This window comes from Agelaius phoeniceus, unplaced genomic scaffold, assembly GCF_051311805.1.
Source record: "Agelaius phoeniceus isolate bAgePho1 unplaced genomic scaffold, bAgePho1.hap1 Scaffold_113, whole genome shotgun sequence".
Taxonomy (NCBI): domain Eukaryota; kingdom Metazoa; phylum Chordata; class Aves; order Passeriformes; family Icteridae; genus Agelaius; species Agelaius phoeniceus.
This window is the reverse complement of record NW_027509877.1, coordinates 1943838-1963126: the sequence shown is the minus strand read 5'-3', so window position 1 is coordinate 1963126 and position 19289 is coordinate 1943838. Positions and strand designations below refer to the sequence as shown.

At 51.4% G+C, this 19289-nt stretch overlaps 1 protein-coding gene across 1 annotated transcript in view; it reads right to left on the bottom strand.

Moving 5' to 3' along the window:
- The window catches only part of LOC143693004 (uncharacterized), a 680702-nt gene that overhangs the window by 39903 nt on the left and 621510 nt on the right, over positions 1-19289 (bottom strand). Inside the window, 1 exon segment of the mRNA XM_077173088.1 lies at positions 8022-8177. Within this exon segment, the coding sequence (XP_077029203.1) occupies positions 8022-8177 (156 nt within the window).

The following is a 19289-nucleotide window of genomic DNA, read 5'->3' as shown; positions in this document are numbered from 1 at the left end:
CTGGTACCAAATCCTGCTTTCCAAGGCTGGAACAGTGTCTCAGGTTTAGCCGGGTGTGTATTCAATTACCCTCTGTTAAAGGTGGGGCAATTATCATCTGTTAATTGAGCAGTTTACTTAATCTCTTCCACAAGGAATCCTCCCTCCAGGGAGATATCTTCTGTTAATGGGCCATTGAGTGTCACTGATAAAAATTCCATCATCCCATTGTGAGAAGCTCCGCCCAGAGGGAGGAGCCAAGCAATCCTACCTGAATATCATCTGAGGGTTTGAACAGGAGTCTGCCTTCTCCCACAGGATTCCCAAAAGAGCAGCTGTCAGCTCCACGGGATCCCATTGGAAGACCAGGCCGATCGGCACCACCACTGGACCTTCAGAGGAAAACTGCACCCTTCTACAGGATCACTGCTCCAACAGAACCACACCTGTCACTGCAGGAGCACTGCAGCACCATTTAACAGGAGTGCTACCAACACTCTGACCCACAGGGTGTCAGGCCATATTCTGACTCTGTAAGTAATTTTTTAGTACTGCTGCATTTCTATTTTTAATTTTTCCACTGAAGAACTGTTATTCCTATTCCCATAGATTTTGCTTGACAGCCTCTTATTTTGAAAATTATAATTCCAAGTGAAGGGATTAACATTTTCCAATTTAAGGGAGTCTCCTGCCTTCCTTAGCAGACACCTGTCTTTTCAAACTGACACAATGCCCCGGGACAGCCAGGCAGGTGAGGAGGAAGTCAGTGCCCCTTTCCCCCTCTCTCCTGCTCCATCTCCCAGCCCAGCACAGCCCCCGGCTGCAGGACAACCCTGCTGCCAAACCCGTCCTGCCAGGGATGCTCTGGGGGGATCTCCTTCCCCTTCCCTGTGGCACGGAGGCAAATCCCATCCTCTCCTTGTCCTTCCTCCCCCAGAGAAGGAGCTGAGGATGGAGACCAGGGAGGACAAATCCCCACAGCAGAACCTCGTGGAAGAGGCCATTTCGAGTGACTCCAGGGCACAGGAATCCAATGGGGAGGACAAGTCCCAGAGATTCTACAGGAAGAGGGGCTCCAAACCCATCCCAGGGTGCTCTGAGGAGGAAAGACCCACCCTGAGCCAGGAAGGTGGACAGAGCTTCAGCCAGAGCTCAGAGTCGGTGGTCCAGGAGCAGTTTCATGATGGGGAGAAGCCCTACAAGTGCTTGGAGTGTGGGAAGAGCTTCAGACAGAGCAGCACCCTGATCCGCCACCAGATGATCCACACTGGGGAATGGGCCTACGAGTGTGGGGAGTGTGGGAAGGGCTTCAGCTGCAGCTCTGCCCTCATCAGGCACCAACGCATCCACACTGGGGAGAGGCCCTACGAGTGTCCCCAGTGTGGGAAGAGGTTTCGGACCAGCTCCCATCTCCTCCTGCATGAGCGGATTCACACGGATGAGAGGCCCTTCCACTGCCCCGACTGCGGGAAGGGCTTCAAGCACAACTCCCACCTCATCACCCACCGGCGCATCCACACTGGGGAGAGGCCCTACGAGTGTTCCCAGTGTCAGAAGAGGTTTCAGACCAGCTCCAGTCTCCTCCTGCATGAGCGGATTCACACCCAGGAGAGGCCCTTCCGCTGCCCCAACTCTGGGAAGGGCTTCAAGCACAACTCCCACCTCATCAGGCACCGGCGCATCCACACTGGGGAGAGGCCCTACGAGTGTTCCCAGTGTGGGAAGAGCTTCACCCAGAGCTCTAACTTGACCAGACACCAATGGAATCACCAGTAAGGGAAGCCTTGCAAATGCCCCAAGTGCAGGAAGAGCTTCGTGCACTACTCCAGTTTCATCCCCTGTGGGAGGACCCACGTTGGTCAGAGCCCTGGTGACCCACATTCCTGGTGATCCATGTTGGAAAGACACTGGGCTGGTTGTTCCTTTCTTTTGGCCTTAATTTTCTTTGGATTAATCTTCATCCCTCAAAAACAGAGAAAATTGGGGTCAAAATCAATAAATTCATCAAAGGCATCTAAAGCCTCACTTTTTACTTGTTTCAGAGGAATCTGGGATTCAGGGAAATAATTGGGAGAATTTGGGAGTATTTGATTTAGTTGTCTCCCTTTCTTGACACTCAAAGAGACAATAGGGTTTGATCTGTCACCTCAATGCCACTGAAACTACTCACTCCCACCCCAAAATTCCTCGATTCCACAGCCCCTTGGGGTGAAATGGGGTTGAAAGGGATTGGGCAAAGTGGAATGCAAATCAGGAGGGTGAGATGAGCATTGAGTGGGGCAGGATGGGTGGGATGGGTTTTGAGAGGTGTGGAATGGGGGAAGTACAGCTTGGAAGGGATGTCTTGATGTCCAGGAGGGGTGGGAAGGGTTGGGGTTGGGACTGGGGAGGTGGGCTGGGGTCGGGAATAAGACAGCCAAAGTTTGGGGATGATGAAGGGAAGGGAAGGGAAGGGAAGGGAAGGGAAGGGAAGGGAAGGGAAGGGAAGGGAAGGGAAGGGAAGGGAAGGGAAGGGAAGGGAAGGGAAGGGAAGGGAAGGGAAGGGAAGGGAAGGGAAGGGAAGGCCGTTATTGACTGAGTTTTTGGATATTCCATGTTCATGAAGAGATGCCGGGGTATCTCACATTTCTGAGGTGGTTTTGGGGCACTCCCCAGCTCTTGGGGGTTTCCTGAGAGCAGCTCCATGGAGCCCAATTGCCAGGGGTGGTTGCCATCGGCACGAGCTCAGGGATGTAGCCAGAGTCCATTGCCTCGGTGCTGGAGAGCAGAGAAATGATGAACGGCCCCAGACAACTCCAGTGTGTGTTTGGAGACCTGTGAGCTGACTGGGGAGAGGCCAACAGCAATGCCCTGGAGAGATGCACCTTAGACTCCGGGCATTCCCCACAGCTCAGGGTCAGGAAAGAAGCTTCCCCCATGGTGCCTCACAGCACTATGTTAATTTCTCCCAGTTCTGTCCTCCCTATTGGCCCTTTGGCTTTTCTACCTCTTTTACCCTTATATGTTCATGTTCTAGGGGGTTCTCCCTTCCCTGTCTTCCCATTGGTTTATGTCTCCACCTAGCCTTTCTTGCACTCCCTATTGGTCCCTTCCCTGTGTACCACCCCTGAGCCCTCAGACTACTGGATCCTTGATGCTCTCCTACACCCCCTCTATCCTGATTTATACCCTAGACCCTCCTTTGTCTTTGATTTTTGCCCCTGGACCTCTTCATCATTGCCTGAAATAAAACACATTAAAACTCTATGCCTGGACCCTCCTGTGTATTCACTGCTGAGCTGCTGTGTCTGTGTGTCTGTGTGTGTCTGTGTGTGTGTGTGTGCATGTGTGTGTGTGTGTCTGTGTCTGTGCATGTGTCAGTGTGTGTCTGTGTGTCTGTGTGTGTCTGTGTGTGTGTGCGCATGTGTGTGTGTGTGTGTGTGTGTCTGTGTCTGTGTCTGTGTGTGTGTGTGTCTGTGTGTGTGTGTGTCTGTGTGTCTGTGCGTGTGTCAGTGTGTCTGTGTGTCTGTGTGTGTCTGTGTGTGTGTCTGTGTGTGTGTGTGTGTGTGTGTGTGTGTGTGTGTGTGTCTGTGTGTGCTGGTGCTCCTGTGGCTCCTGCCTGTTGGTGAAAGATGCTCTCAGGGAAGGTTGCATTCACCACCACCGCAGACCACAATAAGCGGAGCCCGAACAGGGACCTTTGTCTGGTACCCCTGGAGAGCATCTCCAGCATGGCTGCAATCTAAGTCGCCTTTGGGTCAGCCACTACCCTAAGGCAACCTCTGAGTTTTATCAGGGCACGCTGAGGGGAGAGACCTGCAACCCTCCCAGAGTCACGGACTGGAGGATCGCTCTCCTTGACAGACCCACCACGAGATCCTTTGTTGAGGCACTGCTGGATGAGTATGTTTCAGTCACTGTCCCCCTTTTCTTTTGTTTTCTCACTTTAAATCCTGTGGGTGGGAAGACTGCAGAATAGGCACAAAACTCATTGTTCCACAACGGGAGATTTATATCCAAGTTACATTAGCCCTTGTTGCTTGGGGAATCATTTTCCAAAGGAGAATTTGAAAGCTTTTTATCATTTTCTTTTCAAATATTTTATGTTACAAGGAAATCAGTTTCACCACTTGAGATCTGGGGTATGGTCGGGATCAAGTTATTTGTTTTAAAAATGCAGGGAAATTTTAAAGTGGGGAAGTTTTATTATCTTTTTCGTTCCATTTATGTTAAAAAGCCTTATCTTCTTTTTTTGCTATTTATGATTCAGTTAAAAAAATCAGGGGAAAATTCAGGAAAAGTTTTGGGTCCCCAGTTCAAAACCCCTTCCACTTCATCCTCTCCCCATGCCCCCAAACCCTCTTCCCCACCTGAGGAGCAATCAGCAGGCAGATGTCACTATCCAGCACATGGTTGCTGCCGTCTCCCTGACGCCTCCCGATCTCCTCTCTCCCCTCACCAGGATGGCACTGGCCGTGCTGCTCTGGACCTTCCCCTCAACCTTCCTCCTGTGCCTGCATACCCTCTTTCATCTCCCCCAGTGGCCATTACCCCACAAAATGGCGCCGGCAACATGGCCAGCCCTGCCATTTTGTCCCCTCCTGATCCAAGTTTTCCCACTCTCGCACCCCAAAATGGCCACTTTCCTGTTCCTGCTCCTCCATTGTTGGGCTCCTCCCCTGCAACACATTCCCCTCCACCCATTGTGTCGATGGTTGTCCCTGTGTTGGGATCCCAACCACCCTTCCCGACGCAGGCTCTGCCTTTCCCCTTGTGGTCTCCACCTTCTCCACCCCAGGCTCCACCCCTGGGGCCATGACACTTGTGGCTCCCACATCCCCGGAGCCGGAAGTGGCCATGATGGTGACCGGAAGGCAGCCATCTTGGCTGCCAGCAGCCCACGGCACGGGGCCGCACCGGTTACCCAGGAGCACCGCTCCTCTACCAGCAGGCCCTCCTCCTCAGCAGAAGACAGTGATTCCCCAGACTCTAACACCGAGCCTGAGGAGCACTGGGCAGGGGAGTGGGAACAAGCTGCTAGGGAAGGTGATTGGGAGATGGCAGGGAGATTGCAGACCCTGGAGGCCCCTGTCCAATCCAAAAGAGGGAGGAACCCAAAGCAGGTATCCGTGCCTGATAAGAAGCGCTGCAAGGCATGCAGGGACTGAGAGAGGGGGTCCCTGTCCTACAAGAATAACGATCCTTGCCAAAAGCTGTGATGACAAGCACAAGCAGCGTGGAAAAGAAGAACGAAAGATGTGGCGTATAGATGCAGCAATAACCTGAAAAAGGAAACAGCTCTGTACTGCCTGAACAATACAACTTCCTATCGATCTTGCATTCCAGAAAAAAGATGTTGTTTAATTAGTTCCTACCCATTCAATTATTTCAGTTGTATCCTAATCTTATGTACTATTTCCTCTTTGAGTTATTACTTTCGTACTATTATGACTTATAGCTATTGTTATGTAAGTAATGTTCCCTTATTTTGTTAGGTGCTTGCAGAAATCCATAGGGGAAGACTTTTAACTAAACAAAAAGGGGGAGTTGTGAGAGCCTGTGAGCCTACTGGGGACAGGGCAAGAGCAATGCCCTGGAGAGATGCACCTTAGGCTCCGGGCATTCCTCACAGCTCAGGGTCAGGAAAGAAACTTCCCCCATGGTGCTCGGAAGCACTATGGTAATTTGTCCTAGTTCTGTCCTCCCCATTGGCCCATTGGCCTTTCCTACCCCTATTACCTTCATATGTTCATGTTCTAGAGAGTTCTCCCTTCCTTGTCTTCCCATCAGTCTATGTCTCCACCTTTCCACTCTGGCATTCCCTATTGGTCCCTTTCCCTGTATACCACCCCTAAACCCTTAGATCCCTGATGCTCTCCTCTACCCCCTCTTTTCCTGTATTTCTACCCTAAACCCTCCCTTGCTGTTCTCTTTAACCCCTAGACCCCTGCAGTGTTAGACCCTAATAAACTGTCTTCCTTGGAAAGACAGGAGTTTGCTAAGGAAGGTAGAAGCCTCCGCTGAAATGGAGAATGTAAACCCTCCCCACCCCTCCAAATTGCTATAAATTTTAAATTAAGGGGCTCTCAGGCACAAAAATATGGGAGCAGGAAATAACAGCTCTTTAATAGGGAAGAAAAAAAAAGGATAAAATAAAGAGTGCAGTACACTAGAACAACACTGACAGAGTCAGAACCCAACCTAACACCCTGTGGGTCAGGGTGTTGGTGGCAGTCCAATTGGAAATGTGGCTGAAGCCCTCCTGCAGTGTCAGGGGTGGTTCTGTTGGAGGAAGGGGGGCCTGTAGAGAGGGAATTATTCTTCCTCTGAAGATCCAGTGGAAGAAGAGGCAGCTGCTGTTTCTCTGGGGAATCCAGTGGAGAAAGCCGTGCTGGTGTCTCAAAACTTCTGGATTCTATCTGGGTAGCAATGCTTGGCTCCTCCCTCTGGGCGGAGCATCTCACAATGGGATGTTATAGTTCTTATCAGTCGTGCAGTGACATTCAATAGTCTGTTATCAGCAGATATCCCCTCCCAGGGAGGTGTGAATGTGGTCACTCAAAGAGACGGATAAGGCAAACTGCCCACTTGACAAAAGATAATCTGCCACACAGATGGTAATGAAATACATCTTGCATTGCAATCTTCAACACATAGAACTGGCTGAGCTGGGAGGGACCCATCAGGCTCCTCCAGTCCAACTGCTGGCCCTGCACAGGACACCCCAACAATGCCAGCCTGGGCCTGGCAGCGCTGGCCAAACGCTGCTGCAGCTCAGAGAGCCCTGGAGCTGGGACCCTTCCCTGGGGAGCCTGGCCAGGGCCCCAGCAGCCTCTGGGCAAAAACCTTTTCCTGACATCCAACCTGAGCCTGCCCCGGCTCAGCTGCAGCCGTTCCCTCCACTCCTGTCCCTGGGCACCAGAGGGAAGAGGTTCCCACAGCCCCAGCCAGGGACCCGCTCCCAAGGCTGCTGCCATGGCCACCAGGGCTGGCACCAGCTGGGATGCTCGGTTTCCATGGGCCGGGCTTCAGGAATGGGATTCCCCAATTTCCTGCTCCCGCTAAAACCGCGCTGCCCTCGCTGCCCTCCCGCCTGCCATGGAAAGCACAAAAGGCAAAGATCCCGGGCTGGGATAAGAACAATTTATTGGGAACAGCAATGAGATAAGGAACAAACAGGAACAGAAACAATATTGAAAACAGAAGGGATAAATAAAACTGTTTACAGGGAAAACTAGCACACAACTCACTGGGTCTGCCTGGCCACAATTTCCCATGACTGGAAAGGACACCCTTCTCCTCAGGGAGAGAGAGAGAGAGAGAGAGAGAGAGAGAGAGTCCCTTTCCTGCTCCTGGCAATGTTCTGAGGTGGGAGTGAATGTAATCACATGGCCATGGCCAGACCCTCATGTTCCTCCATCCCACATCATATCACTGGGAGGGGCAGGAAAAGGGACAGGTGTCTTCCTCACATGGATCACAGGGAACATGGATCACCGGGGCTCTTCCCAATGTGGGACCTCCAATGGAGGATGAATTTGGAGCAGTGAATGCAGCTCCTCCTGAAATGGGGGCATTTGCAGGGCTTCACTTACCCATGACTCTTTTTGTGTCTTGTCAAGTTAGAGCTGAAAGTGAAGCTCTTCCCACACTGGAGACACTCGTAGGGCCTCTCCCCAGTGTGGATGCGCCGCTAGTGCCTGATGAGGTGATATTTCCGCTTGAAGCCCTTCCCACAGTCAGGGCAGAGGAAGGGCCTCTCCTCTGAGTGAATTCGCTGGTGCTTGAGGAGATCGGAGCTGGTCTGAAACCTCTTCTGACACTGGGGACACTCATAGGGCCTCTCCCCAGTGTGGATGCTTAGGTGTTTCACAAAGGTGGATCTGCAGCTGAAGCCCTTCCCACATCCCCCGCACTCGTAGGGCCTCTCCTCAGTGTGGATGCGCTGGTGCCTGATGAGGTGGGATTTCTGCTTGAAGCCCTTACCACAGTCAGGGCAGCAGAAGGGCCTCTCCTCTGAGTGAATTCGCTGGTGCTGGAGGAGATGGGAACTTCTCCGAAACCTCTTCTGACACTGGGGACACTCGTAGGGCCTCTCCCCAGTGTGGATGCGTTGGTGCCTGATGAGGGCAGAGCTGCAGCTGAAGCCCTTCCCACACTCCCCACACTCGTAGGGCCATTCCGCAGTGTGGATCATCTGGTGGAAGATCAGGGTGCTGCTCTTGATGAAGCTCTTCCCACACTCCAAGCACTTGTGGGGCTTCTCCCCATCATGAAGCTGCTCCTGGACCACCAGCTCTGAGCTCTGGCTGAAGCTCTGTCCACCTTCCTGGCTCAGGGTGGGTCTTTCCTCCTCAGAGCCCCCTGAGCTGGGTTTAGAGCCCCTCCTCCTCTTGGATCTCTGGGGATTTTCTTCGCCATTGGATTTCTTTGCGGATGTGGTGGTTTGACAGGAAATGTGTTTTTTGGGATGCTGTGTTTTTGGCCAATGGATATTCAGGCTTTAATATTGGCATTTAACCTGGCCATTGAGACATGGACACGCCTCTGAGAACACGGGGTTAAAAGCAGAGCTCTCCCCTGGGAGGGTCCTCTTGGGTTTCCGGCGGGAAAGAGTTCGGGTCTCTCCCCCGGCCCAGCTGCTGGCTGGGCAGGGGGAGGGGAAAGCCATGTGGCCGAGAGAGGTAGGCCTGAGCCCCGGGGTGGAAGGGTGGAAGAGAGAGAGAGAGAGAGAGAGAGACACCGGGAGCCATCGGGTGCCCCCCCTGAGAGACAGAGAGAGAGAGAGAGAGAAAGAGCCGCTGCCTGAGACTGTGACCTTGAAGCTTGATAAACATGGGCCTGTGCCGGCAGCACGGCTGGGACGGAGAAGAAGGGGGGGGTTCAGCCGGCCACTTGTAGGAGCTTTTAACCCCTTTTTGGAAAATGAGAACTTTACAGAACATTGACCTTTCCTAGAAGATAGAGTGGAAGATGAGGAAGAAAATGGGCCAGTGTGAGAGAGGTCTGGGCAAGCGAGAGATAGTAGAAGAATAGAGAAGAATCCTAGTGGGAAGAGATGATGGAGTAGCTTTTGCTGGACTCTTTTTGTATAGCCATGGACAGACCCATGTTCCTTGTGATACAGAGACTGCATTCTAGGGGGAGGCAATGGCCTCAGAGCCAAGAGGGTTCAGTGTTGATGCCCCTCGGCCCCAGGGGGTGAAAAAATATGGGGGGGACAGATGTCCCAAAGGAGAGATTGTGGGGACAGGTGTCCCAAAGGAGAGACTGTGCCTTTTTTGGATCGGGACAGAGCATCCTTAAAAGACAACCCTAGAAGCAGCTCTGGTCCGTGTTCAGTGGTGAGAGCACTGGACATGAAAAGGAAGAAGTCACGACGGCAGATGTACTCCGGGCGGTGCCACGAGTGACACGGAAACACAGGAGGCTTCAGCTGTGTTTCCAGGGGAAGCCCATGGCACAAGAAGGACTCCTCTCCTCTTGATGAACTGAGGATTGATTGTTTGAAGGGTGGTGCAGGACTGAGAGTTGGTGATTTGAGGAACAAATGTATTGAGCTGGAAATTTGGTGGGGGGAGGAGGAAATGCATTTGTGAAGTTTTCATTTTCCCTGTGTATGTGTGTTCCTTTTTCTTTGTAGTTGTAGTGTAGTTAATAAAGTTTTGTTTTCTTTTTTCCCTAAGTAGGAGCCTGCTTTGCTTATTCCTGGTCACATCTCACAGCAGAAACCAGGGAGAAGGTATTTTCATGGGGGCAATGGCATTGTGCCAGTGTCAAACCATGACATTTTTGGTTCCCTGACCGGGAAATCGAATCTTGGGGGGAATGATAAGATAAAGTTGTGAGTAAAGCTGTGAGATGGGACCAAAGAAGAATAAGAACAAAGCATGTATTGAGTTAAGGTAGCTGTATAGTAAAAATCTGGGGATGAAGGTTTTCCTGTTGTGTAGAAGTGTTGAAGTGTTTTGTAATTTTGTTAATAATTTTAGAAAGTGTGTTCTCAGAGGCGAAGGGTGGAATGTGGTGGTTTGACAGGAAATGTGTTTTTTGGGATGCTGTGTTTTTGGCCAATGGATATTCAGGCTTTAATATTGGCATTTAACCTGGCCATTGAGACATGGACACGCCTCTGAGAACACGGGGTTAAAAGCAGAGCTCTCCCCTGGGAGGGTCCTCTTGGGTTTCCGGCGGGAAAGAGTTCGGGTCTCTCCCCCGGCCCAGCTGCTGGCTGGGCAGGGGGAGGGGAAAGCCATGTGGCCGAGAGAGGTAGGCCTGAGCCCCGGGGTGGAAGGGTGGAAGAGAGAGAGAGAGAGAGAGAGAGACACCGGGAGCCATCGGGTGCCCCCCCTGAGAGACAGAGAGAGAGAGAGAGAGAAAGAGCCGCTGCCTGAGACTGTGACCTTGAAGCTTGATAAACATGGGCCTGTGCCGGCAGCACGGCTGGGACGGAGAAGAAGGGGGGGGTTCAGCCGGCCACTTGTAGGAGCTTTTAACCCCTTTTTGGAAAATGAGAACTTTACAGAACATTGACCTTTCCTAGAAGATAGAGTGGAAGATGAGGAAGAAAATGGGCCAGTGTGAGAGAGGTCTGGGCAAGCGAGAGATAGTAGAAGAATAGAGAAGAATCCTAGTGGGAAGAGATGATGGAGTAGCTTTTGCTGGACTCTTTTTGTATAGCCATGGACAGACCCATGTTCCTTGTGATACAGAGACTGCATTCTAGGGGGAGGCAATGGCCTCAGAGCCAAGAGGGTTCAGTGTTGATGCCCCTCGGCCCCAGGGGGTGAAAAAATATGGGGGGGACAGATGTCCCAAAGGAGAGATTGTGGGGACAGGTGTCCCAAAGGAGAGACTGTGCCTTTTTTGGATCGGGACAGAGCATCCTTAAAAGACAACCCTAGAAGCAGCTCTGGTCCGTGTTCAGTGGTGAGAGCACTGGACATGAAAAGGAAGAAGTCACGACGGCAGATGTACTCCGGGCGGTGCCACGAGTGACACGGAAACACAGGAGGCTTCAGCTGTGTTTCCAGGGGAAGCCCATGGCACAAGAAGGACTCCTCTCCTCTTGATGAACTGAGGATTGATTGTTTGAAGGGTGGTGCAGGACTGAGAGTTGGTGATTTGAGGAACAAATGTATTGAGCTGGAAATTTGGTGGGGGGAGGAGGAAATGCATTTGTGAAGTTTTCATTTTCCCTGTGTATGTGTGTTCCTTTTTCTTTGTAGTTGTAGTGTAGTTAATAAAGTTTTGTTTTCTTTTTTCCCTAAGTAGGAGCCTGCTTTGCTTATTCCTGGTCACATCTCACAGCAGAAACCAGGGAGAAGGTATTTTCATGGGGGCAATGGCATTGTGCCAGTGTCAAACCATGACATTTTTGGTTCCCTGACCGGGAAATCGAATCTTGGGGGGAATGATAAGATAAAGTTGTGAGTAAAGCTGTGAGATGGGACCAAAGAAGAATAAGAACAAAGCATGTATTGAGTTAAGGTAGCTGTATAGTAAAAATCTGGGGATGAAGGTTTTCCTGTTGTGTAGAAGTGTTGAAGTGTTTTGTAATTTTGTTAATAATTTTAGAAAGTGTGTTCTCAGAGGCGAAGGGTGGAATGTGGTGGTTTGACAGGAAATGTGTTTTTTGGGATGCTGTGTTTTTGGCCAATGGATATTCAGGCTTTAATATTGGCATTTAACCTGGCCATTGAGACATGGACACGCCTCTGAGAACACGGGGTTAAAAGCAGAGCTCTCCCCTGGGAGGGTCCTCTTGGGTTTCCGGCGGGAAAGAGTTCGGGTCTCTCCCCCGGCCCAGCTGCTGGCTGGGCAGGGGGAGGGGAAAGCCATGTGGCCGAGAGAGGTAGGCCTGAGCCCCGGGGTGGAAGGGTGGAAGAGAGAGAGAGAGAGAGAGAGAGACACCGGGAGCCATCGGGTGCCCCCCCTGAGAGACAGAGAGAGAGAGAGAGAGAAAGAGCCGCTGCCTGAGACTGTGACCTTGAAGCTTGATAAACATGGGCCTGTGCCGGCAGCACGGCTGGGACGGAGAAGAAGGGGGGGGTTCAGCCGGCCACTTGTAGGAGCTTTTAACCCCTTTTTGGAAAATGAGAACTTTACAGAACATTGACCTTTCCTAGAAGATAGAGTGGAAGATGAGGAAGAAAATGGGCCAGTGTGAGAGAGGTCTGGGCAAGCGAGAGATAGTAGAAGAATAGAGAAGAATCCTAGTGGGAAGAGATGATGGAGTAGCTTTTGCTGGACTCTTTTTGTATAGCCATGGACAGACCCATGTTCCTTGTGATACAGAGACTGCATTCTAGGGGGAGGCAATGGCCTCAGAGCCAAGAGGGTTCAGTGTTGATGCCCCTCGGCCCCAGGGGGTGAAAAAATATGGGGGGGACAGATGTCCCAAAGGAGAGATTGTGGGGACAGGTGTCCCAAAGGAGAGACTGTGCCTTTTTTGGATCGGGACAGAGCATCCTTAAAAGACAACCCTAGAAGCAGCTCTGGTCCGTGTTCAGTGGTGAGAGCACTGGACATGAAAAGGAAGAAGTCACGACGGCAGATGTACTCCGGGCGGTGCCACGAGTGACACGGAAACACAGGAGGCTTCAGCTGTGTTTCCAGGGGAAGCCCATGGCACAAGAAGGACTCCTCTCCTCTTGATGAACTGAGGATTGATTGTTTGAAGGGTGGTGCAGGACTGAGAGTTGGTGATTTGAGGAACAAATGTATTGAGCTGGAAATTTGGTGGGGGGAGGAGGAAATGCATTTGTGAAGTTTTCATTTTCCCTGTGTATGTGTGTTCCTTTTTCTTTGTAGTTGTAGTGTAGTTAATAAAGTTTTGTTTTCTTTTTTCCCTAAGTAGGAGCCTGCTTTGCTTATTCCTGGTCACATCTCACAGCAGAAACCAGGGAGAAGGTATTTTCATGGGGGCACTGGCATTGTGCCAGTGTCAAACCATGACAGCGGAGCTGCTCAAAACTGCCTCTTCCACGAGGTTCTGCCAAGGGGACTTGTCCTCCCTGGTCTCCATCCTCAGCCCCTTCCCTGGGTGAGGAACAACAAGGAGAGGATGGGATTTGCCTCCGTGCCAGAGGGAAGGGGAAGGAGATCCCCCCAGTGCATCCCCGGCAGGACGGGGTTGGCAGCAGGGTTGTCCTGCAGCCGGGGGCTGTGCTGGGCTGGGAGATGGAGCAGGAGAGAGGGGGAAAGGGGCACTGACTTCCTCCTCACCTGCCTGGATATCCCAGGGCTCCTTCCTCTTCCTCACAGCCTCCTCCTCTATTGAGTCAAGGTTTGGGAATGGGAAATCCTGTTTCGGGGACCAAACAAAGGTTGCGCATATTGTCTTTTGAACTGGTTTGAAGGCAAAGCAGGGGGGAGAGTCTAAATCAGAATTACAATTTAATAAGGAAATGAAGATCAAGGCAATGATACAGAAACACTGCCTTAAACTGACAGAGTCAGGATATAACCTGACACCCTGCTGGTCAGGGTGGTGGCTGCAGTCCTGTTGGAGTGATGAACGTGATTCTGTGCAAGCAGTGATCCTGTAGAAGGGTCTGGTCTTCCTCTGAAGGTCCAGTGGTGGTTCTGGAGCTCTTGTCCTCTGGGAATCCAGTAGGCAAGCTGCTCCTGGTGTTGAAAGCCTGCGCTTATATCCAGGTAGGAATGCTTGGATCCTCCCCCTGGGCGGAGCATCCAACAATGGGATGATGGAATTTTATCAGTCCTGCAGTGACACTCAATGGCCCATTCACAGAAGATCTCTCCCCTGGAGGGCGTTATCAGGGCTGAGTCATGGAAGAGATAAAGAACCCTGCCCCACCTGTTTATAGCAGTTGATGAAGATGGGGATTGAAAACATGCATTGGGTTCCATCTTACATTGCAACCTGAAACAGTGGGGTAATCCCTGCTCAGGGGGTGAACACCACCCTCCTTACCCAAACTGGCTCAGGTGTAAAACCCCCACCCTGGGAAGGCCACACACACACAGGGGACAATGTCACACTTGGCCCACTCCAGGGGAGGTCTCTGTCCCTGTCACTCCCTTGCTGTGCCCCCTTTTCTCTTTCACAGGCCGGGGGCTTTGCCAAATCTAAGAATAATTTTTTTCTTTGTTCCTGTAACCTTTGTGACATCTACACAGATGTGTATAATCTTTTCATAAAACAGGTATCACAATGTATTGGGCTGAATTTCCACTTTTCTTTTATCAGAATGTGCCAGCAGCTGAGCTAGGGCTGTGCAGGACCAATGGATTTTGGAATTGCCACAGAATTGCTTCTACTGTCAGTTTAATAAATTTTGGGATTTGTTTGCCTTTTCACCACAAGTGACTTGTGGGAAGAGCAAATTCAAGGCATTTTCTGTAGGCTTAAGTTTGATTTTTGTAAAGAAACAACTTTACTTTGTCCGGTGCCCAGGGGATGCTCAAGGGGTCTCTGTGCCTCTCACACTGGGGGATGCTTGTGAATGGCTTGGGAGGGTTGTCCCTGTCCCTGTCACCCCAGGCCATTCCCCAGGCGTGTCCCTGTCCCTGTCACCCCAGGCCATTCCCCAGCAGTCTCCATCATTCTCACTCCAGGGAATGCCTGGGGGTCTCCCTCCCTCTCTCCCCTGTGCCAGGGGGTGCTCAGGGCAGTCTCTGTCCCTCTCAGCCCAGGGGATGCTCGGGGGTCTTTGTCCCCTCGCCCTGGGGGATGCTTGGAGGGTCTCCATCCCTCTGGCCTCAGGCAATGCCTGTGCAGGGCTGGGTACCAGGGGCTCTGTGTTCCTCTCACCGCTGAGGCTGCTCGGGGCTGGGAGGGCTCTGCCACCTTCTCACCCCTGGGGAGGCCGGGGGGGTCTCTGTCCCTCTCAGCCCCGCTGTGACCCCACCCAAACATCATCGGGGCCACAGGGACAGACACACCCCCAAACCCCCAAAAGGGCTGAACCTGGGATTTGGTTTGGGGCCGAGGATTTAGGAAGGGGCTGGAATTGGGGCTGGGCTTGGAGTTGGGGCTGAGATTTGGATTAGAGCTGGGATTGGGGTTAAGGCTAGACATGGGATTGGCTTTAGGGCTGGGGTTGTGTAGAGAGCTTTTTGGATAATTGGTTAGCTGAGAAAGGACATTTCGATGTGATACCGATGGATAAGGATAGGGGAAACAAGCTGGGAACTGAGCGACCAGTGTCCAATCACTGACGAAGGTCACAGTGACCTTCACTGAAATGGGAAGACGGGGGAGAAAATCGCTTGCCAGAAAATGTAGATATCTTAGGTAGAGAAGCTAGAAGAATGCAAACATAGAAGCGAAACAATTACTAGAAGATAGAAGTAGGTGTGGTTGATCCAAGTGTGCTTTAACCAATAATGAGCTCAGCTTTTGCAATATGTATAATCTTCATTAACACCAATATAAATATGTGTGGGTTTTCAATAAACTTCGGGATTTGCCATTCATGCATATTGTGTGCTGCATTTCTCCCGCCGTTCACGACAAATGGTGACCCCGGACGTTCTTCTTCGGGACTAGCCACGGTCGGCGGCGTGAGTGGAGTTCGGGTCCTATCGCAGCTGAGGACGGCAATAGCACGGCTGAAAAGAGGGAAGGTGCGAAGGCCCCGGGTGACCTCAAAGGAGAGCCCGGCCGATACGTGCTGCCGGAGCCTGAAAGAGCTGCAAGAAGCGCGCTGTTATCTTCAACACGGATAAAGAAAGGCAAGCAGCATATGATTTATTTCCTAGCTTTTTATAAAAGCGTAAGGTTAAGGGTGTAGAGTTGCAGAAGAAGCTTCATGGGTTGTTAGCTCATGGGTATGCTCAAAGACTTTTTCGGACTCCTCGCACAGGGCATAGGTTATCAGAGTGCCGTATATTTGGGGATTAGTTGTGGCAGGCAGTCATAGATGATGATAAGACTGTGAGAAAGTTGGGAGATTTATGGCAAGTCGTGCATGCTGAATTTTTGAAATACCAGGCAGAGGAAAGAGCTGCCCGGCAGGCTAGCGTAGCCTGTGAAAGAAACAGGAGTTACAGAGACTGGTTTGGGTCCCCGCCGACACTAGCTCCTGCTCTAAACGGCAGTTCCCCACCCCCATCGGCGCCTGCTCTAAGCAACACGGCCCCGCTGACATCAGCGCCTGTTTTAAGTGGCACCCCCTCGTCGACTTCGGTTCCTGCCCCATACGGCGGTCCCCTGCCAGCACCGGCGTCTACGTTAAGCGGCGGCTCCCTGCCGACACGAGTTCCCGCTCCAGACAGCAGCTCCCTGTTGCTATCAGCTCCTGCTTTGGGCAGCAGCCCCCCCCCCCCGCGCGTACTCCAGCCGTGCCGCCCGCAGCCGCCCCGCCAGAGAGGCTCATGCCGGCCCCGGCCCTGGGCGACTTAACAGCTGCAGCGCGGCTGCCTCCTGCTCCGGATCTGCTCCGCAGCCGCCCCGACCCCCGAGCCGGGGGGGCGGCAGGACGGGCCTCCCACCCCCCGTGGAGCAGCAGGCTCCGGGAGGTCCGCCCGCCCCGCGGCTGCCCGGCGCAGTTCTGCTTCCCGACCACCAGCTCCCTGCGCCCGGACACGAGTAGCAGCTGTCACCGCTTCAGCTCAACCTGCCTCCAGCCCGCCACCGCCGGGAGCCTCGGAGTGGACCTGGCAGCAGCAGCGGACAGTAACCCTGATAACTACTCACCCAGAAAAGGTTCCAACTGGAGTGAAGGGACCACTCATTATTGATGGATTACCTATGGGAGCTTTGCTTTTAGGACGTTCCTCAGCTACAATGATGGGATTATTTGTTTTATCTGGAATAATGGACGCTGACTATATAGGGGAGAGTTCTATTATGCTGTATACTCCTTTTCCACCTATGCAAATCGAACAATGAACTGTTGGATGAACTTTGACCTTTGTTAAAGGGAACTGATCTGGCACAGCCTGTTCGTATAACCCCTGAACAGGGTGAGACACTGCAGCAGATATTGGACTGTGTCACACAAGGCAGTGTTCGGAGACGTGATCTTGATCTCCCTATACAGCTCACAGTTTGGTGTGGACCAAAATTTTTACTGGGTGCACTTACTCAGCATAACAGAAAAATGGGGGAGATATGGGCCTTGGAATGGATATCTCCTCCACTTCAACAACATAAAACCCTTCTTCAGAAAATTGAAATTTTAGCTGATTTGCTCAAAAAGGGTCGTGATAGGACAGTGGGGTTAGATTCAATGCCCAAAAAGATCAGTAAAGTCCTTATCGGATGCTATAACTGTCTACACAGATGCAGGAAGAAAATCCAAAACTGCTGCAGTGACCTGGCGAGAAAAGGGACAATGGCATCATCACATACTCCGAGCTACTGAGGTGGACACTTTACAAACGATGGAGCTATTGGCTGTTGTATGGGCCATGATGCATTTCTCTGGACCTCTTAACATTGTAACAGATTCTTTGTATGTTGCAGGAGTGTGTGAGTGAATAGAGGATGCCTCTATAAAAGAGGTTCAGAACAGGAGGTTACATGAGCTGTTTATGCAACTGCAGAGAGCAATTAAGCTAAGAAAGCATTCTTTTTGTGTTATCCATATCAGAAGTCACAAATGGGATATTGGTCTGGGAGAAGGTAACATGCGAGCAGATAAATTAGTCTCAATCACACAAGCAACTCCAATTCCCAAACAAACCATAGCCAGAGAGGCACACTCCATGTTCCACCAGAATGCAAAAGGCCTTCACAGAGAATTTCAGAGATCTATGGAGGAGGCACGGGCAGTAGTCAAGGCCTGTCCTACATGTAGTCATCATAATGGAGGCTGTGGTTTAGGTCTGGGAGTTAACCCAAGAGGGCTGAGCACAAATGAGACCTGGCAGATGGATGTCACACAGGTGGCAGAGTTTGGGAGGTTGAAGTATGTACATGTTACCATAGACACTTACAGTCATTTTATATGGGCCACAGCACAGACTGGTGAAAAAGCAGGGCAGGTAGAGAGACATCTCAGCAGTTGTTTGCAGTAATGGGAGTGCCACAGCGCATCAAGACAGATAATGGGCCTGCTTACTGTAGCAAAAGAACAAAGCAGTTTCTGCAGATGTGGGGGATAGAACACATAACAGGCCTCCCCAATTCTCCTACAGGGCAAACGATTGTAGAGAGAGCAAATGGTACCTTGAAAAGATATTTGAGTAAATATAGAGATACCAGAGAGCCACAAGAGAGATTGTTAAAGCGTTTGTTTGTTTTGAACCACCTGTGTGTTTTTGGGGAAAATAAGGTTCCTGCTGTGATTCATCACTATGTACATGAAACAGATGGTGTAAAGAAAGATGTATGGGTGAGATACAAAGATCCCAAAACAAGACAATAGCAAAGTCCTGCTAAGGTGTTATAGTGGAGCCACGGATATCTTTGTGTTTCTACCCCTACAACATCTCTGTGGGTACCTGCTAAATAGACCCGAGCAGCTGTGTCTGATAGAAACTTTATGTTATTGCTTTATTAATTTTTGCTTCTTTTGTGGGCAGTGTAGGCTATTAGGCATGGGCCCCACCACAGCCCAAGACTAACATATGGGTCACCCTGGCAAACTTAAGCAAACAAGAGACTATTTGCCTGTCATTGTCTTCTCCTGGCAATCCTTTCACAACTTGTTTGGTTGGATTACCAGCAGATCCCTGGCCGTGCCCTTTACATGTACCAACTTGTAAGGTCAGCAATGCTAGGAAGAGTGTGGACAATTGGGATCAGTGGATTTCCCACTTTCCTATAGCACCACAGGAGCCCCAAGAGTTAGAGTTGTTAGGGTCAGTGATGGCAGATGCATGTATTCATTTTAACCATAGAAGCCTGCTGTCAGTCAAGAACCACTCTAATGTTGTAACTTCCAGCATGGCTGTCTACCGGAATGCATCGGCCTGGTGCAATTATACAACAAAAAGAGTGTCAGTCCCTGAGAGGCAGCTGAAGAAACCTGTCCAGAACTCCAAGGCAGAATCCAACTTCAAAGTTTCTTGGACTTTTAATGGCTCCCAGAGAGGGACATGACAGAGAAAGTGTCCCCAGGCCCCAGGCAGAGCAGAGAACTGCAGGCAGTGATGACAGGTGGGGACAGAGAGAAGCCAAGTCTTGGTGCCCTGGGGCACAGCAGGGTCTGTGCCAGCAAGGGCTGGGAGGAGACACCTTGTCCTGAGGCCCTGGGGCCTCCTGGCCCAGCCCCAGCCAGGCTGGGCACTGTCAGCCCCTTGTGCTGCCCTCAGCATCCCCCCCTAGCCCACATCCCAGTGGCCTCAAGGATCTGCTGCAAGGAGTCCCTGGGGAGCCTTGCTCAGCAATGGCCCTGGGGGCTCCTTCATACTCC